The sequence below is a fragment of the Notamacropus eugenii genome, chromosome 4 (assembly GCF_028372415.1).
Source record: "Notamacropus eugenii isolate mMacEug1 chromosome 4, mMacEug1.pri_v2, whole genome shotgun sequence".
NCBI classification, from domain to species: Eukaryota; Metazoa; Chordata; class Mammalia; order Diprotodontia; family Macropodidae; genus Notamacropus; species Notamacropus eugenii.
In genome coordinates, this window is record NC_092875.1 from 449,440,940 (window position 1) to 449,461,484 (window position 20,545).

At 39.2% G+C, this 20,545-nt stretch overlaps 1 protein-coding gene across 2 annotated transcripts in view; it reads right to left on the reverse strand.

Annotated features, from left to right (window-relative positions):
- The window catches only part of ADGRV1 (adhesion G protein-coupled receptor V1), a 751,592-nt gene that overhangs the window by 147,310 nt on the left and 583,737 nt on the right, over positions 1 to 20,545 (reverse strand). For both annotated transcript variants that reach the window (XM_072606175.1, XM_072606174.1), the window contains one exon: positions 12,344 to 12,501. In XM_072606175.1, coding sequence (XP_072462276.1) covers positions 12,344 to 12,501 — 158 coding nt within the window. The remainder of the gene's footprint in view (positions 1 to 12,343; positions 12,502 to 20,545) is intronic.

Below are 20,545 nucleotides of genomic sequence, written 5' to 3' on the forward strand. Positions count from 1 at the left end.
CAAGATAACCTTGGGCAAGTCACTGAATTTCTGAGAGCTTTGGTTTCCTTATGTGTAAACAGAGGCAACTGAACTAGATGATCTCTGACGTACCTTCTTGCTCTGGATCTACACTCTCATGATCCCATGCCTTACCTGAGTTTTGGTTATTTGTCCTTCATTTTTTAAGAATACTAGTGACATCATGGGTGATGTTCTGACACTTGCGTGAACTGGATTTAAGTGAGGAAGTATTGTACAAAGTCTTGAGCCTCACTCTCTCTTCCAGAGTCATCAAAGTCATTTATGGGGGATAATAGTGTATTATGGTGGGGAAACAGGATTAGAACTGTGCTTTAGTAAGATCACTTTGACAGCTGAGTGGAGGATGGACTAGAGTGGGGAAAGACTTGTGGCAGGAAGAACAACCAGCAGGCTATGGCAACTGCCCAGGCACGAGATGGCAGGGGCCTGCATTAGGGTAGTGGCAGTGTAAGAGGAAAGAAGGGAGCATATATCAGATATGTTACAAAGATAGAGCTGACAGGGGTTGGCAACAGATTTGATATGGAGGATGTGAGAGTGAGGAACTGAGGCTGGCATCTAGGCTGTGAGCCTAGCAGACTTGGATGACGGTACGTTCAACAGCAATAAAGAAGTTAGGTAGATGGGAGGGCTTGAGGGGAAAGACAATGACTTCTGCTTTGGACATATTGAGTTTAAAATGTCTACCAAACATCTGATTTGAGTTGTCTAATAGGCAGCTGGAGATGAGAGACTTGAAGCCAGAAGAGAAGCTAGTGCTGGATAAATAGATTTGAGAACCCTCAGCACAGAGATTATAATCAAATCCATGGCAGCTGATGAGACTGACAAGTGACACAGTGGAGACGGCCTAGGAACGAGTCTTGTGGAGCACCCACATTTAGCAGGCATGACCTTGATGAAGAGCCAGCAAAAGAGAGTGAGAAGAAGTGGGCAGACAGGCAGAAAGACAGGCCAGTGCCATGAAAACTTAGAATATCAAGGAGAAGAAGGTGGTCAATAGTGCTAAAGGCTTGGAGAAGTCAAGAAGGGTAAGTATCTGGCACATAGTAATTGCTTAATAAATTCTCATTCATTCATTCATTGTGCTGCATTTTTAAAAGAAAGTTAAATTCATTCACCCTAAATTATGCCACAACAGTTCTAGGAGACGTGTAGCTCTCTGTGGTGGGATATGTGTTACGCTAATGGTCTCAGGGTATCCTCAACTCATACTAACAACAGTCAAATGATTCATTTAACTTCACTTGTGATGGAGATTTTTTTTTTCAGTTGGACCTATGATATCATTCTTGAGAACAACGAGTGAGGATACTTCCCCTACCAAAGCAGGTGATAGATACACTGCTCTGTGACTTGTACAATTACCTGGGTCACTAAGAGGGGCTTGTCCAGGGTTACAAAGTCAGTACATGTCCAAGGCAGGACTTGAAATCAGGTCTTTCTGATTCCAGAACTAGCTCTCTCTCCACTTGAAAATGCTGCCACTCATGATAGAGATGACAGATAAAAATGATTCCTTAGGAACTAAAAATTTATAATGAAGTGAAGTCCCTAACTACTGCTCCTACCAGAGGATTAGGAGCCAGCACTGAATCTCTAAGAGCAAGTCATATACAAATAACCTTTTTCTTTTGGGAACAAGATTTCTAGCTTGGCAGATCAGGCAAAAGTCATGGACAAGATGTACCTGGATTTCAGCAAGGTATTCAAAGAAATCTCTGGGGACATACTGTGGGTAAATTGTTGAAACATTTGCTGAAGGTTAGTTCCTTAGTGGAATTATATAGTTGGTTGAACAGTTGTGTCCATAGAGTATTAAATCAATTTCTATGAGGAAGTAAAGCTGTTTTGATGTTATGGAGGGAGTATGAATTTTTATCAGTGATTTTGATGAGGATATAGAAGATTATAATGATCATGATACAAAGATATGAAATGTATCTCCACTAAGGACAGTCCAGTTCAATCTGACAAATACTGATCCAGTATATACAATATGCAGAAAGCACAGTCCTAGGAACAGATGGAGACACAAAGTGGGATCTATTATATATCTTCTCTAAGAAGACCACACTTTGTAGGAACTGAAGTTATTGAAAAATGAAAAGAATTTAAAGGGCCATTGGAATGATCAGAATGGGTTCTTAAAAGAGGTTGTTTTAAACTTTTTAAAAATTAGGATAATTCTCATTTTGCATAAGACAGTTTGGAGGGCCCTACCTAAAAACATAAGGAAAGACTATATGACATTTCTAGGCCTCTTCAAGATCTAGGATTCTTTAACTGCTTTAACTCAGAGATTCTTAAACATTTTGTGTCATGGACTCTTTTGGCAGCTTGGTGAAGCCTACGAAGCCCTTTTAAGAATAATGTTTCTATAAAATAAAATAATTTGAGTATAAAGAAAACTAATATTGAAATGAAGAGTTCAAAATAATTTTTTAGTGTTCACAGATACCTAGTTAGGAAGTCCTGCCCTAACTCATAGCAGAAGGCTTTACGTAATAAATAGGGAAATGTTTTCTACTGAATCATCGTAGAATATTGGGAATGGCTAATCTCAGATATAGAGTAGGAGGTCACTTTCTAGGGCACAATAGGTGCAGTTCTTCCTGAGAAATGGAATATGAAAGATTCCAGTAGAGTCTTCCCATTTTTGTAATTCTATAAATTATAGGTGGACATTTCAAATTAATCTTGGAAATAATGACATTTAATTCCATTAAAGAGCTCTCTCCAACCTTTGAATGCTACTATCAATAATTTTCTTATTCTTCTTCCCCTCCTTTCTTTCCTCCTTCTCTTTCTTTTCTTTCTTATTCTCCCCCTTCTTTTTTTTTGAGAATGGCTCTTTCTATCTCACCTAAGCTAGAAGTTCAACAGTCCCTTATAAGCCCAATCCCACTACTAATTGGCACAGGAGATTTGGCTTGCTATTTTTCTGATGTGGGCCAATTTGTCTTCCTTGGGCAGCCTGGATTCCCTATTCTTGACTCCCTGGGAGCTTATCATAGTGGTGCTGGACTAAGTTCAGATACCTAACTGATTTTAGTCCTGCTGCAACTAAGGATTCCAGAGCTCAGGTGACCCATCAGTCTCAGTCCTCATCCAACAGCAGGGATTACAGAGATACATCACCATGACTGGCTGCTTGAATTACTTCTGAAGATCCTTTAAGCTTCATATGTTATGGAGTTAACTAGCCAGGAGTAGTAAAAATTGGTAATCTTATTATAAATTCCTTATTTGAAATCAGTACTGTTCTCAGAAACACTAAATATTTGAGAAAACCTATGATTACTTGGTACTATGAAGCTTTCAAATTCAAAGATTTGAAATTTGTACCTTAATGGGAAAGAATGCACAAACAAAATTATGTCCATATTGGTAATTATATTGCAACTTAAAGAATTTAGGGTTTGTGGGGGGTAGGGACATAATCAGAAAACCATGGGAAGTTGACCTGTACTTGTGTATATGATATTGTTTTAGCCTCAAATAGAAAAAAATTGCTTTTTGTGTCATGGGACACAAATATGTTTTTACTGTTCAGTCACTGTCAATCAAGTTCAACTCTTCATGGTCCCATGTAGGGCTTTCTTGGTGATGATACTGGAGTGGTTTGCCACTCCTTCTCCAGTTCATTTTACATATGAGGAAACTGAGGCAAAGACTGTTAAGTGATTTGCCCAGGATCACAGAGCTATTAAGTATCTAAAGCAAGGTTTGATTCAGGTCTTCCTAACTCCAGGCCTACTGCTCTATCCACTGCACCACTTAGCTGCCCTGCTAAATCTATAAGCATTATTTTTGTTTTATTTTCAGCAATGGAAACATGTGAGTAGACTGCAAACAAGGAACTCCTGCCAAGGACACGTGAAACCTGTTATGTTGGTCAATCTGGATATTATCCAAGCATTTATTGTCACAAGGCAAGATGACATTCCACTGGTTTCACCCAATCTTCTGCCTTGTTTGGGCAAAGAAAATCACATTAACTGTCTGAACATTTTTCTTTACAAAATAAACATGTTTTTATCAAGTGAATAAAAATAAATAAATATTTAATTTATAAACAAATAAAAATAAACAAATATCAGAATCCAAATGAGATCCATTTCTTAGCTGTCCTTCCTTTTATCCTTTTGAATTTCTCAGTTGTTTTGGATTCTAAATGATCTAAAGAAATGTCAGTATAGATATGGTCAGCCAAATCAAAATTGGAGACAAAGATTAATATTTTGTTGCATTTCTCATAAGCATTTAAAATATTTTCATTAATTTTGACAAAAGCAAAATAAATCAGGTAATATTCATCTTTAATGATGACAAAATAGAGACTCTAAAAATGGAGCTCCTTTGCCCTTATATATTGCATGATTTCTGTTCTAGGAACGGCTAGAAATAGAAGCCTGAGATGTTGGCTGATGCTGAGCCCTGCTAGTAGATTCTGTTGTAACCATTCCACGGCTCATTTCAAAAGATATCCAAAATTCATGCTGAACATTTGTAGGTGGATCAAAGTTCCTTAAATTCATATTAAGCAAATAAGAACTTATGTGTAGGATTTTTATATGAAAAAGATTCAGTCATCTCCTTCCGCTTTTTATTCCAATGAGTCTTGTTTCCCTGATTCATGAATCATTCTTCACAAAAGAAAGGGCTTATGAATCAGAGAGGAGCCAGTAAATTCTAATGAGCCTAAATGTAGAGACAGGCTTATCACTGCCAGAGATCAAAACTAAACCCGAAAATCATAGGCTTCATTCAAAATTCCATTGGAGACACTGAAATCTGGCTTAGGGAACATATCTTTATCATGAATCATTCACATTGCACAACTAGTGCACCATACTGAGGAAGAAATCAACTTATCTTAGTAGAAGTAAGAGAACTTCAGAAGCGAAGGTCTGAACAGGTGAGAGCAAATAATTATCTACAGCCAGACTACCAATTTCTATCAGGGAAGCTAGGTGGCACAGTGGGTAGACTGCCAGGCCTGGAAGAGTCATCTTCCTGAGTTTAAATCTGGCCTCAGACACTTCCTAGCTGTGTGACCCTGAGCAAGTCACTTCACCCTGTTTGCCTCAGTTTCTTCATCTGTAAAATGAGCTGGAAAAGGAAGTGGCAAAACACTCCAGTATCTTTGCCAAGAAAACCCCAAATGGGGTCACAAAGAATCACAAAGGACTGAAAAATGACTGAGCAACAATACTGTCTCACGGTAGCAGGAGTCAGCGATAGAGATCTTAAAAGAATCTTCAGTCTTAAAACTGTACCTTTTTTGTGACTGACCATCATATGGAGGAAAGCTCTACCTGGAGAAAAACTTATTCAGGAATAATGAACACTCCCTGTTTCTTACCAGTGAGTGCTGGGAGCCCTCAAATAGGGTCTCTGTGTGAGTACAGGTTGTAGATAATTACCTCTCTGCATGTAGCATTATTAGTAAATGAGTCATTATCATTGGAAATGAACAGTTTAGCTACATCAATGGGTACAGACATATAGTTTCATCAGTGTGGGGAATTCCTTGTTTGGATGCTCCCTCCACAGATGTAGGTCAACAATTCATCTGTAATTTAGAGCATTATAGACTTAGAAGAGTCAGTAAGAGGTTAAATGATTTGCTACATGTATATCTGAGTAAGGGTTTGAATTCAGGTATTCCTGACTTTAAAGCCAGTCATCTACCTATGAGGCCATGTTATATCTCAGCTATCTGACTATCCTGACATTAGCTAACCTTTTCTTCCCAATGTGTTTTGCTGTAGACAAAAGGATTTTTAAAAAATGAAATAAAAACCCCTACTCTCAACATAGTCTAATTTAAAATATTTGAGAAACTCACATTATTCCCTCATATCAGAGTTGGAAGAGAACTTAAGAGTTCAATCCATTCCTGAACAAGAATTCCTTCTATGACATTTAGCCTTTGCTCCAGAAATGGAGCCCTATTACCTTCCAAGACAGGGCAGTTCATCTGACTCTTGAATGTCTCTTAATTGTTTGGAAGTTTTTTCTTACATCCAACTGAAATGTCTCTTTTCAGCTCCCATGCAATGTTCCAAATTCTGGTCCTTGAAGACAAGCAGACGTCTAATCACTCCTCTTGATGAGAGCCATTCAAGTTTTAAAAAGTTATAACTTCTTCTCTCCTGTAACCTAAACATTCCCATTTCCTTCAACTGATCCAAGGCCCTTGGACATACTAGCCACCTTCCTCAGGTCAACTCTCTAGTGCATCAGTGTCCTCTTAAGATATGGTGACTCTAGATGAACTCAATATCCCATGTGCTGTCTAAACAAAGCTGATTATGGTAGAACTATCACTTGCTTAGTTCAAGACATTATGCTTCTCATAATGCAGGGTCCCTTCCAACAAAGAGATTCAGAGTGTACAAAGAAGCTACATGATTTAATTCCAGAACAATAAGCTTCCAAATAGATAACTACAACTTAAGGTCAAGACTCACAACCATCTAATTGAAGTTTTCTGGAAGGGGCAGATTTCCCTTTGGATGTTAAATGTTATGCGGAAGTCAAGAACCTGTTCATACAGACAGCTGGCCACATACTACTGTAATAATGGATAAACATGCATAAAAAATTCAGTTAAACCTAGAATTGCATAGCACTGTAGAGTGATGCCTCCATTATCAAAGAAAATGGATTATAAGAATATACTTCTTCAACAGAATTTACCTGTTACATTAGAGATATAGGGATGCCTTCAAGGAAATTGGGGAAAAAGAGTAATTTTTTTAAAAAAATGAAATATTAAATAATTTTATGCAGGTACAGAAAATTTTAAATTTGCATTAAAAATTCTTAAGGAAGAAGCAGGACAAAGTTAAAGGTAGTAAAAAAAGGTGCTGATCTGAATTCAAGCAGAAAATGAAAAAAAGGAGAAGAAGGCAGTGCCTGAAGAGAGGGAAGCTGCCAGGCAGACCTCTTCTAAGGTATAAAGGATTCCAGGTCGTAAAAGATGGAGGGCCATTTCCTGCCCTCTACCCCCCAACCCCCAGCCACCAGTAGACAAAGTGCTGGGCCTGAAGTGGGGAAGTGGTTTCAGACACATACCCACTGTATGACCCTGGGCAAGTCACAACCTCATTCGGCTTCAGTCTCTTCAGCTGTAACATGAGGATAACAATAGCACTGCCTCCTAAGGAGGATGTGTGCAAAATGCTTAGCATGGCACCTGGCACATAGGGGGGATTAATGCTTGTTTCCCCTGCTTATTCATTCGCATGTTCCTTCTTTCCTTCCCACCTGGCTTCTCCGATCCTTTTTCTACTTCCTAAAACTTCCTAAGCAACCCAGCTTAGGCACAGCACGCCTCCTGCTCATCTTCCCTAGAGGAGTATAGGTTCCTTTGGATGGGAAGAGACTGTCTATTCTGCTTTGTATGATAAGGAAAAATGAATGATATTAGATCCTTTCCTGTCTTAAAAGGGGGAAAGGGTTAGAGATCATGTGGATACTGGTCACCCAAAGGCAGGGAAGCTGGGAAAGGGTGAAGAAAAGGAAGGCTGGGAATGCCAAAGATAAACTTTGCCATTCTTTTTGCCTAGGGCTAGTTCTGTTTACTTTCAATCTAAAGTGGACAAACAGACACTGAGCAGGAGGTATTTTTGTTCTGCACAGTTAGGCACACACATATCTACAGCTTAATGTGAAGGAACAATGCCTCTGCTTTATGCCAACCCTGCTCTGCAAGATTTATGGGAATTTTTCTCCCCCATAGCTAATCTTATTTTAAAGAAACTTCATTCTCAGAAGGTCATTAACTGAGGTATCACTGCCCTTGGCTGTACTTTATATCCTGGTAGTAAGTCAGGTGCTTGGAGGTTGTATGGTGTAGTACACAGAGTGCTGGCCTTACAGTCAGCAAGCCCTGGGTTCCAATCCCACCTCTGGCACTTATTAGTTATGTGAACATGGGCAGATTGCCTAACTTTTATGTTAATCTTTTTATTCTGGTATATGGCACAGTGTTAATTATTATTAGAAAATAAAATTTAAAAAATACTGAAAATTAAATTTGGCAACAAAGGTTCTTGAGTGGCTGGGCTTCTAGACCTGTTATGGTGATTTGGAAATTCTTCTATTTCTCCTTCTCATTCCCAGTCTCTTCTGCCTGCCCCACCCCATTCCCACTTAAAAATTTTCCCCAGGACTCACAGCAGCAGACGCTGCTACTATGACCTCCCCAATGTCAAGCCAGGTAGAGCAGGCAGAAAACTGCAGCTGGTAGCAGGAGATGGAGAACAGAGACATCTCCTGTCATGCTTATTCAGAACTAGTGACACACTCTTCTAGAACCAGAACTTTGGGGGCTGGGACTACTAAGTCAGAGATGCGTTATGAGGTGTCGCCCCACACTGATGAAAACACAGATTCCTCATATATTTGTATACGTTATTGTTTGGGGAGTTCTGTCTTTCAGATCAATTTTGTATTATTAGATATTTATTAAATATCAACTATTTGTCAAACACTCTATGAGCATAGCTGTTGACTGGTAGATATACAGGAAAATACAAGACTAAGGAATTGTCTCTGACCTCAAGGAGCTTATAATTAGGAGAGGTAATTAAAATATGTACCATTACAAGACAAACTATGAATACTAAAGAGTAGGTCAAACAAAATGCTATGAGACGTCCAAGGAGGATAAAGCTTACTGATGACTGAGTATGGCATGAAGGAAGCAGCATTTGTATTGGACATTATGGGGCAGGGAGACTTCCAAAAGGACGAGATGGCTAGAAAAGGGCATTCTAGGCACAGGGAATAGTGTCATCAAAAAACTGGAGGCAGAAAAGAGTGGGATGTGCATATAAAAGAGATTTCATTTTGACTAGTGTACACTGTAAGTAAAAGTTAATGGTTTGAAATATAGGTGCAAAGGTGGGAAGTTGAAAGGCCTTTAATGGCAGGTTTAGGAGTCTGGACTTTATTTGGAAAGCAAAAATAAGTCATTAAAGGATTCTGAGTAGGAGTGAGCCAGATAAAATCTGCACATATGGAAATTAGAAATACAATGGGAATGAAATGAAGTTGAGACTGGGGATAGAGAAGCCTAAAGGTAGGAGAAAGTTACAGCAATAGTTCAAATGAGAAGTCATGAAGGTCTAGTCTATTTGTTGCTGCTGAGTCATTTTTCAGTCTTGTCTGACTGTGATCCTCTTTCTTGACAAAGACACTGGAGTGGTTTGCCACTTCCTTCTCCATGTCATTTTATACATAAGGAAACTGAGGCAAAGAGGGTAAAGTGACTTACCCAGGGTCATACAGCTAGGGAGTATCTGAGGCCAGATTTGAACTCAGGAAAATGAGTCTTCCTGACCCCAGGCCCAGCTCTCTATCCACTGCACCACCTTAGCTGCCCTGAGACTAGCTGTCTAGTTTTTATTGCTATTAGCCTAGCTGTCTAATCTATTGACATTTAATAAATGTTTGCTTAATTTTAATTTATTGTAATGCAAGGACCTAAAATTTTCCAATAGATGTTTGAGGCAAAACGCCTTCCACATCCAGAGAAAGAACTATGGAATTGGATCGCAGAATGAAGCAGACCGTTTTCTCCTGTGTTCTGTTCTGTTCTGTTTTATGGCTTCTCCCATTCATTTTAATTCTTCTATTCAACATGACTATGGTGAAATTGTATTTAATAGGAAGGTATGTGTAGAGCCTATGTAAGACTTCATGCTGTCTTGGGTAGGGAGTGGGGAGGGAGGGGAAAAATCTAAGACATATGGAAGTGGTTACAGAACACTGAAAACAAATAAAATAATTATTTAAAACATTCAATTTATTTTGAATTCTGGTTTTGAGGACAGTGCTCTTTTCACCAGGTGACCTGCTTCTATCTTATTTGCAAACATTATTTCATAACCCAAAATGTCTTTTCTTAAGATATATCCTGTTTTCTGCCCACATGAGGTCATTTAATTTGTCAATAAACATTTCGTAAATATCTACCATGTGCCAGGCACAGTGCTAAGCTCTGAGGAGACAAAGAAAGGCATGAGACAGTTCTGGTCTTCTGAGTTTTAAAAATCAATCATGGCCATAAATGACACGCAAGCATTATGACTGCAGAATGCCACTGGAACCTCCTTTAACAGATGGCCATGAGGAACAAAACTGTCAGCCTCCGAAAATAATCTATCTTTACTCTATGTAATATGGGGAACTTATTCCTCTAAGTGTTTTCTCCATCCTTTCTGTGTTCTGAGACTGGCTCTCAGTCAAAAGATTGTAAAGGAAGATAGCAAAGTATACCTTCCAAAGAATCAAAGAATTTGGGAGCTGGCAGGCATTCTCAGTGGCCATTTCATTCAACCTCCCTCCCCATGAAAAGAGTCAATACTAAAACCCACTGACAAGGGGTCACTGATTCCCTGCCTGAAGACCTCTCAGCACCTTTGGAGGTAGGACTTTGCACTGATGGACAGCTCTAATTATGAGGATGTTTTTTCTGACATCTAAATTGGCCTCCTTGCAGCTTCCATCCTCTGGGATCAAACACAAAATGTCTAATCCCTCTTCCATATGACAGCTTTTCAAATACTTTAAGACAGCTATCAAGTCCCTCCGAATCCTTTTTTCCTACAGACTAAAAATACCCAGCTCCTTTTTCTGATCCTTACATGTCCCCTGTCCTTTCATGTTCTGTCTGCCATAATAAACAAGCATTTATAAAGAGCCCACTATGTACCAAACACCTTTCTAGGCAATGGATATAAAAAAAACAGAAAAAAAATCCTTGTCCTCAAAGAACTTGAATTCTATAGGACAAAACAATACATATACACATACATATATAAGAGAATATAGAAAAACAAGTACATCCCATGATCTTTACAAGTACAAAATGACAGGAATGATGGAGTGCTTGAAATTTCTGACATCCTTCTATCCTTTGGGCATCCACATCAAGAGGTTAAAGATGCCCCCTGCCCATCCAGCTGAGCACTCCCCTCCCCTTCCCTGAGCCATTCTGAAATGTAGAGGTGGGCGCTATTGCTGTTCCTGGCTGAGAGAAGCCAAAGGGAGTCTAATCTAACCAAAATGAATCAGATCATAAAAACCTGTGCTAAGTATGATTCAGCAAGGAAAAAATGAACGAAAATGAATGCCAATTTAGGCTGGAAAAAACTTGAGTTCTTAAGCATCCAGACATGTGTAGTCACTTATGAAACTGTCTGATTACATATGTTTTTGCACATCTGTCAGCAAAAATCAGCTGTCCAAATGCAAAAGATATCACTCAAGGACATTTTGGGAGTTTATTTGACTCTGAAGATTTTGAAACCTGAGAAAAATGAAGATGTTTCACAAATCACAGAAGAGTTGCTGTATTTGATTATAAGGAACTCCAATCTATGAAACTTATTCTTTAAGTGCCCAGTCCTTGGCAATTTAGTGAACCATTGACACCTGAAAAATTGTCTGAACGATGTAGGGCACTATGGAAAAGAAACAAGAAACCAAAAGAAACCTACTTGCAATAGAAATGACAGGTAAGTACTTCCATAAAAAGTCCAGAAATAAAGGAGTTAGGAAGTTTCAAATGTTATCTTCTGAGACACAGATATGGTAAACACAGCATGCTCTGGCTAGCGGTTCTATGGCCCTGATCCAAGGCCAGGCCCTGCCAATATGGCAGAGGCCCCTAAATAACTAGTGAGGTCTCCTCAGGATTGACTATCACTTCTTTGAAAATCTAAAACTTGTTCCCAATGGTCTCTTGAGGCAAAATGCCTTCCACATCCACAGAAAGAACTATGGAATTCAATTACAGAATGAAGCAGACCATTTTCTTTTGTATTACGTTTTGTTTTATGATCTCTCCCATTCATTTTAATTCTTCTATGCAACATGACTAAGGTGAAAATGTATTTAATAGGAATGTATGTGCAGAACCTATATAAGATTGTATGCTGACTCAAGAAGGGAGTGGGGGGGGTAGGGAGAAGGAGGGGAAGGGAGGGGAAAAATCTAAGATATATGGAAGTGATAGTACAACATTGAAAACAAATAAAATACTTTAAATTAAAAAAAAAAGAAAATCTGAAACTTGTCCTGAACAAATACATATCTATTCTGGCATCCCACCTACTTGCAAGCTTAGGGAATTAAGAAGGAATTCTGCAACCTCAAGGAGGAAGGAAAATCAGAAACTTATTTCTTGGCCTATGGCTTCAGCCTGCCATTCAATTTCACGTTCAGTGCAGGGCCCCTACAATTGGTTCTAGCGTTCTTTCTGCCTGTCAAGAACTGCCCCAATTTGCTCCTCTCCTACCTGCAGCATTTGTTCTTCCTCTGAAGAGATCATCGTATGCTCTCCACTGAGGTTTCACTTGGTAGGCGTGGATGAAGACCACGAACGCCACCACGAGGCACATCAGGGGGAGGAGGGCAGCGGTGAAGAGCGCTGCGTAGACATTCGGGATGAAACATCTGAAAGGGAAGAATCGGAGACATTTTCTGCATTTCAGCACTTCAGTAATACTTGGAACACAAATATGGCGTATTCTTCAAAATAACGCACTCATGAGCTACCTTGTACTTAATCTGGGACTCTTCCATAGGCAGATTTCCCTACATGAATCGGAGTTTGGCTTGAGTAAAGATGCAGAAACATCTTTCATGTTTTAAGGTTTTTAGAACTTTATGTTGGGTTTGCCATTGTAAGATGGCACGTAACCCTGTTGGTCATTTTTATCTCCTGATGTATAGAGGCTTTTTAAGATCAGTTTTTAAAAGCCAGACTGCACACGCGTGTGCACACACACATGAAAATAAAATAGTTTAGGAACAGATGAGATCTGATCGGTGTTAGACCAGTTTGATAGTAGTTTTGCAACTTTCTATCACCTGGAAACTTTTCGAAATTCTACTAAAATACTTGAAAGATAAAGCTGACTTCCTCTTTGTCTGAATGATGTAGTCCAAGGCCACTATGAAAATATTCAAAGGCAACTGAATTCCACCCTCCAAATGTTAGATCCACCTGGAATATACCAAAATCCTTCCATCAAAGGCTGAAAATGGTCTTAATATTTACCTATATTTGCATCTAAACTGCTACTGGCATACATTTATTACAATACATTCCTCTTCCCAAGGAAGTTCTATAAGTTCTTTTTAAATAGTTACTATAAGGTTTTCACAGGAATATTGCATCACTGGGAAATTTTTGTTGTTAAAGAGATAGAGTTTTGCAATGATAAGCAGGTTGGGGATCCTTGACTATTTCTATTTGAACGGTTTGCATGGCTCTTCTTACCTGTGGACTTTATCTCATTCGAAGAGATATCTAAACTCTATGATCTTCATTTTTAAAGAGATGGTCCATAGATAAATATCTTAACTTTGAGAAGTGAACTTGGTAGCACTGTGCCTAAAGCTCCCTCTTATTCATCAATATTTTTAGGACCAGGGATTTCCAGTTAATGGGCCCCAAATTCAATACAACAGGCAAACAAGAGTGTCCTTGAACCTGGACATCACAGTACTAAAAATAGAGGTAACTGATCACATGTGTATGTGTATATTGGCTTTAACAGGCTCTGCTGTTATTTGAATCTGCAATCTAAGACAATTGTGAGGGAGGAAAAGGAAAAGTGACATAGTCCCTGCTCTTGAATATCTTACAAGACGTTCCAATTCAGATGTTGACGTAAGTATACAAACACCAAGCAATCACCAGAGGAAGAATTGTGTTGGCTAAATTTAAATAAAGTTCAACCAAAGCACCTTGTCTTGGCAAGATCAAATGCTACACAAACAATAGCTACCAAACAGTTAAGACTCATCCTTAAACCACAGCAAGCCTTGAAATTTAAGTTGTAACCTCTATTTAAATAGAGTGATACAATAAATATGTCATGTAATGTAATATACAATGTATAATTTAAATATAAACTATAAAGATAGTAGAGGGACTTTTTTTCAATCCAATTAACAATCTGAATTCACAGACATTTGTTAAGCATTCACGGTGTGTTGAATATGTGTCAGGTGTTTGGGGAGTGAAAGTCCTCGCCCTCATAGAACTCACAGCCCCTACTTGAAAGGGCAATCCCCAGGGCGGAAAGGTCACAGGTACAGGGTCTAAATCAAGGTTCCAATACGTGTAAACTGAAGACCAGACTGTTTTGGAGCTGAAATGAACAGGAAGCCAGGACTGGAGAGTCAATGCTGGAAAGTCAATACTGGAACAGGAAGCAGGAAATAGGGAGTGTAGGTGAGCTGCACTCTGTTGCACTCAGGCAGTCTCCCCAAAACTTTGACAGTGGTGAGTTCCCAGGCACAGTCCTGTATTTCTCAGAGATAAGATTAGGAAAAAAAAACCAGTTGTGGCTCCATTATTCCCATTCTGAATCTGCCATTCTTCTAAGAAGAATGTAAATATTTTCAATCACAATAAATGTACAACTGAAGAAATTTAAATCTAATTCAGAAGGTACAGAATTAGCCCATATTTGTAGCACACACTGAGTTGAAATTTCAAAGTGAATGCTCAGAAGTGAATCCCTACTTTTCGTCAACATTTTATCCAAAAAAAAAAAAGACCAAAGTCTCTTCTGATGCTTTCTCTGTCTTTAGAGTAGAGATGTTTGAGGGCACTGGGATCTTCAGTTTATCCCTTTTTATTGGCTCTCCCTCATTTACCTATAAACATGATTCCTTTAAAATCCTTCTCACAACCTTTATACCCTGTCCATCTAGCTCCCTGTCTCTTTATATTCTTCTTCTCAACATTAAAATTCTTAGAAAAGATATTTTGACCCAAAGCCTCCATTGAGTCACCTTCCTGATGCCATGATCCTCTTTGAGAATGAAGGACAAATAACAACTTGCTAGTAGTAGCTGCCCCACTGGGGCCCCAACCGGCCTGTTCCAGTCAGGCAATGAAGCTCGCTCCTTCCTTCCTTCCTTCCTTCCTTCCTTCCTTCCTTCCTTCCTTCCTTCCTTCCTTCCTTCCTTTCTTCCTTCCTTCCTTCCCTCCCCTTTTTCCTTCTCTCTCTGTCCTCTCCCTCAGTATTATACCCTTACCTGTGGGTACTCTGCCCAAAGGAATTTAAATTTTGATCACTGAAACTTTACAAGATATCTTGGGATTTACAGGCTAGATTTCTTTCTTAAGAACCACACCTGAAACCCAAATCAATCTGGCTCTCGTTGACTGGCCAACAATGGACCCCAGCCCAAGCCTCACTTGGTCATTGTTGGAGCCCAGATGGTTCAGAATGAGGTCTTCCTCTCCCAGAATGACTTTTTTTTTGACTAGGTAAAAGAGGCCATTCTTTGCCTCATTTCTTACCTAGCCTTAATCACTGAATGGGCCTTGCCTCAGTCAAACTGAAACCTGAGAAAAACCTGAGCTTAAAAAGGCCAAAACTGCATCGGGGCCATCTCCAGTCACCCTGGTCTTGATTTTGCCACTGCACCCTGATGGCTCGGGAGGAGAAAGCGAGGTTGGTGACTGTTCAGCCCGCTCGCACTTAATAAGGTCCTCTTCAAGAATGAAAGACAAACAACAACCATCCCTTGGTCCCTTGTGATCAGGATTCTACCAGAACTGGTCTCTTAAAATTCAACAAACATGCTGAACAATCCCCCATGTTTAAGGTAGCATGCTAATGTATCTGAGATACAAAGATAAAAATGAAAGAGTTTCTGCTATTGAGATGTTGACATTCTACTGTGTCCCCAGAAACTTTCTCAACAGTTATTGATCTTTTCTCAGTACCTAGCCTTCCCTGGCCTCTCTAAAATTTTTGACATGACCACCCTAGGTTGCTTGGATACTCACTCTCCCACTGACATTAGAAACCCCATTCCTTCCTGCTGTCCTTGTAACTGCTCTTTCCTTACCTTTTTCAGTGATTCATCCTCTTCCTAATAATAGTTAACATTCACCTAGTGTTCATTATGTGTCAGAAACTATGCTAAGCACTTTATAATTTTAATCTCATCTGATCCTCAAATCAGGTTCAATTCTGGGAGGGAGATACTATTGTTACCCCCATTCTACAAATGAGAAAAAGCAGAGAGGGATTAAGTGATTTGCCCAGGGTCATACAGCTAGTAAGTGTCTGAGGCTGGATTTGAACTCAGGTCTTCCTGCCTCCAGGCTCAGCATTCTATCTACTTGGCCCCCAATTTGAACCCTATAAAGCAGATGTTTCCCAATTGCCTATCACTGTTCTTCTTACAATTTTACTAACTAAAGCTTTAGCGATGATCCTATATCTGAAACCCTGACCTCACTTCAACTCCGACTGTGCATTGGCCATTCTCCCTGGATCTCTGCCTGGTGGTACCTTAAACTCAATATATCTCAAACTGAACTTATGATAGTTTTGCCCAAAGTTGTTCTTCCTTCCAACTTTACAATTATGTGAACCTTGGCCCTAGCTTCGATTGTCTGCCTAATCTTTCATATCCTTTCAATTACAACTCTACCCCTTCCCATCAGTCTCTTCTCTACATTCTTACCAGAATGCTTTCATTACCTGGAATGCTATAAACATCTACTAATAGGTCTGCCTGCCTTCACTCTTTCCCACTTTTATCCAGCCCATAGACTTCTGTCAGAAGAATCTTTGCTAACCATAGATCTAGTCATGTCACTTCTTTGCTTGAAAATTTTCAGTGTTTCTCGATTTCCTGTCATTTAAGGTCATTCTCTTCTATCCAGCATCCAAAGCCCAACAGGATACAATCGAACCTCCAGCCCCATTTCATACTACTTTCTTCCATGTTAGAACTAGAACTCTAGGTTCTACCCACACTGGTTTAGTCTCTACCTCAGTCATGCCGACCTTCCCCTATTCTCTGAACACTCTATTGCTTTTGCATCTTTGTTCATACTATTGTCTGGGTCTGGAATGCCCTCTTTCACTCTTCTTCACCTAATGAAATCCTGTCCATTCTTTAAAGTATTACTTACATTCTAGTTCCACCATGAAGCATTCCCTGTGCTCCTCCTCCAACTTCTATCATACTCAGTAAAGGCTTTCTTCACAAAGTTCTTTGTTTCATAACTCTTTAACACACTTAAAATGTCATGTTTTTGCATTATAGTTATGTACTTTTTTCCTTACTCCTCCTCTCTCTAGACCAGGGGTTTTTGGTGTTTTTTTTTTTATTTTAAATGAGATACCTATGTAAAATGTTTTGCAAACCTGAGAGTTTTAAAGAAATAATAACTATTATTATTATAATTATGTCATGGGCTCTTTTGGGAATCTAAAGAAGCTTTGGAAACCCTTCTCAGAATAACGTTTTGAAATGGACAAAATAAACTACATAGGATTATAAAGGAAACCAATCATATTAAAATATAGTTATAATATATTTTTAAAAAACCACATCCATGGGCCCTAGATTAAAAACCCCTAGATTTTTAAGTATCATGAAGGCATAGATAATGTGTCACTTAAAATTGTACATCTTCCAGAGCCTAGCACAATGCTCTGCACACAACAGGTGTTTAAATAAACAAATATCTTCAGTACTACTACCAAGGGACTGGGACTACTGGGGGCTTGGAAAGGAAAAGAGATGAAGGTGATGTTATTTAGGCAGGAACATTTCTTCCCTACATCTTACTATTATGGAAACATTTGCAAAGGGTAACTAAGTGGCACATTGATTAGAGCGCTGGGCTTGGAGTCAGAAAGACCTCAGTTCAAATCTGGCCTCAGATACTTATTAGCTGTTGACCCTGAGAAAGTCATTTAACCCATTTGCTTCATCGACCTCATCTTTAAAATGGGAATAAGAATAACACTTCTCTCCTAGGGTTGCTGTGAGGATGTGATAATATTTGCCGTACTTGGCACATGGTAAGTGCTATATAAATGCTAACTACACAAATGTTAGCTGTGTTGACGTCAATGGCTAGTCAGAGGTGTTAAGAAGAGGGCAGAGTTCTGGTATATGCAGTACTGGGGCAGCTGTAAACTGACCTGAGCGTTGTAAGTACAGAAAAAGAAGTACAGATAGTAGAAGGACAGATAAAGAAACAAAGGCTGTAACTAGATGTATTTTAGGTATGTTGTTTGGTGTGAGAGCAGAGAATGAGGACAGCAAAGCATGAAGGCCTGAAGTTCTTAATGGTATGGTGTCAAACGGTGAGAGCTGGTGAATTGGGGCAGAAGAGAGAATGGAACCCTTAGAACCTCAGTTTTTTCCAAGGAAATCCTGAGAATGGTCACTGCGATGAGTATATAGGGAGTGGAAAAACAAAGCAGAAGGCTTTTAGGTTTGCAGCTGGTTCCTCTCCTACAACAAAATTCTACATGGAATGAACAATGATAAGAATTCCAACAACGGATTCTATTTAGCACAGACTATATTAAATAAGGGTAAAAGTGAACCTCTGGGTTTCTATTTTCTTGGGAGAGAATCTGGGTGATATGAGGCAATTTAACAACGTATCGCCACTCAAGTCACTGAAAGGGACAGAAACAGGAATCTCTTATGCCTTACTCTCCCAAAAGTGCATATAGGGACCCATCCAAATAAAGTAATCTGTCCTGATGTTCAAATGACAGATGGTTAAAAGTGTCATTTGTAGGTGACAATTTAGTATCTTTCTAAATAACCCTAATATCTTCATAGTCAAATCCATCACAGACTCTTAACTGGTGAGGATTTCATTTCATGGCAAAGCAATGAAAAATGGAAGGTAGGGGAGGAATTTTGAAATAGGCCAAGTTTTTCACTTTAATCATATCACATCAACTTAATAGGTCTTCCAATAGGATTCATCAAAAGTGCTCATGTCTACACAGAGGGTAAGTATGAGAAGAGCCATGCACTGTGCTCCAAGGGAGAGAATGAACAGTCTCAGCAAAGAATCAGATCTACCTTGGCTATAAAATGACAGCATAGCAATCATTTCAGAAGTGAGCACATGTCAGGGGTCTAAGTTGGGAAATGTTGAACACATTTAGGAAATGTCAGAACAGGTTTTGAGATGGGGCCGGGAACAGAATTCTTGGAAAAACTGAATATACTGTTAAGAAATGAGTAGACCAAGTATTATGCACAGAAGAGTGCTAAGGGCGTAGTCAAAATTAACCCACTGGCAGTATTTCTTAAGAAGAGACCAGATACCATAAGAATAGAGAAAGGCCATGTGGAATTGATTTTTCAAAGAGAAAAAAATGTAGTGCGGTCCTGGTAATTACCAGTCCATCTAGTTTCAAAGTATCTACAGTAGTTTCCAGTTCTTGTTTTTTTCCTCTGCTAAGTAAACACTTTTCTTGGCTCTTTTCTTGAACATGACTAACTTTTGCTTTTTTCCCTCATCTTCATGCATCAGTTTCCCCTTCATTCATAGTCTCTAACCCTTGCGAGTTTCTCTTTAGAACATCTCCAGAACTTCTACAGGGAGTCACAGGCAGACATTGTGTTTTTCTTTTGGTTTTACTTTTTCGCCTACCTTCCTTCCAATCACTAGTGATCCCTAACCTCACACCTTAGGACCCTGAGCATGTTTTGTTCCAAATTAATTAATGGGAAACAAATTAGTTAGTCAATGCCATTTGTTAAGCATCCACTTTGAGCCAAATGTTATATACAAAGTACCTGGAATACAAAGAAAGCCAAATACATAGTCACTCCTCTCGAGGTCACAGTCTGATGGAGGAGCCGATAAGAGGATGTAGTTTGGCTTTCTACCTCATTTTAACTAAAACTAATTTTACTGAATTATTTAACTGAACTTTAACTGAAACTAATCTGGCCAGTTACCAATGATCTAATTCTCTTTTCTCAGTCCTTGTCCTCCTGCAGCCTTCGACACTGTCTGTTACTGTCTTCCCTTCATACTCCTTCCTCCCCTGCTCTCCTTTCTGACTACTTCTTCTCAGTCTCCTTGCTGTAGGCTGAGCTCATCCAGGTTACACCTCCTACCTGCACATTTTATCCTCTTTCTTCTTTTCTTCTATTTCTTTTGGTGATCTCATCAGCACCCATGGATTTGATGACCATCCCTAGGCAGATGATTCTCACATCAATTTGTCTAATACTAACTTCTCTCCTGACCTTCAGTCTTACATCTTCAACTGCCTACTAGACATTTCTAATTAGATGGTTTTTTTTAGATATTTTTAATTCAACCTGTCTAAAAAAAGCTCATTATCTCCTGCCCCTCCCCAAACTCTCCCTTCCTTTTAACTTCCCTATTACTGTCTAGGACACATGTGCCCCATGCCACTCCAGAGAGTGGCCCAATTCAGATTAAAATGCAATTAGGAAATATAAGACAAATAATAAAAATATAATAAAACAGACAATATCACATATTAAAAACTGAGACAAAATGATGCCTGTAGGGATCCCTTTTCTATTTGAGTTTGACACAACCGGTTTAGGGTATGACCAAACTCTTCATAATCCAGGCTCACAACCTAGGTGGTATCATTTCCCCCAATTTACAGATGATGAAACTGAGGTTAAGGGTGCTTAAGTGACTTACTCA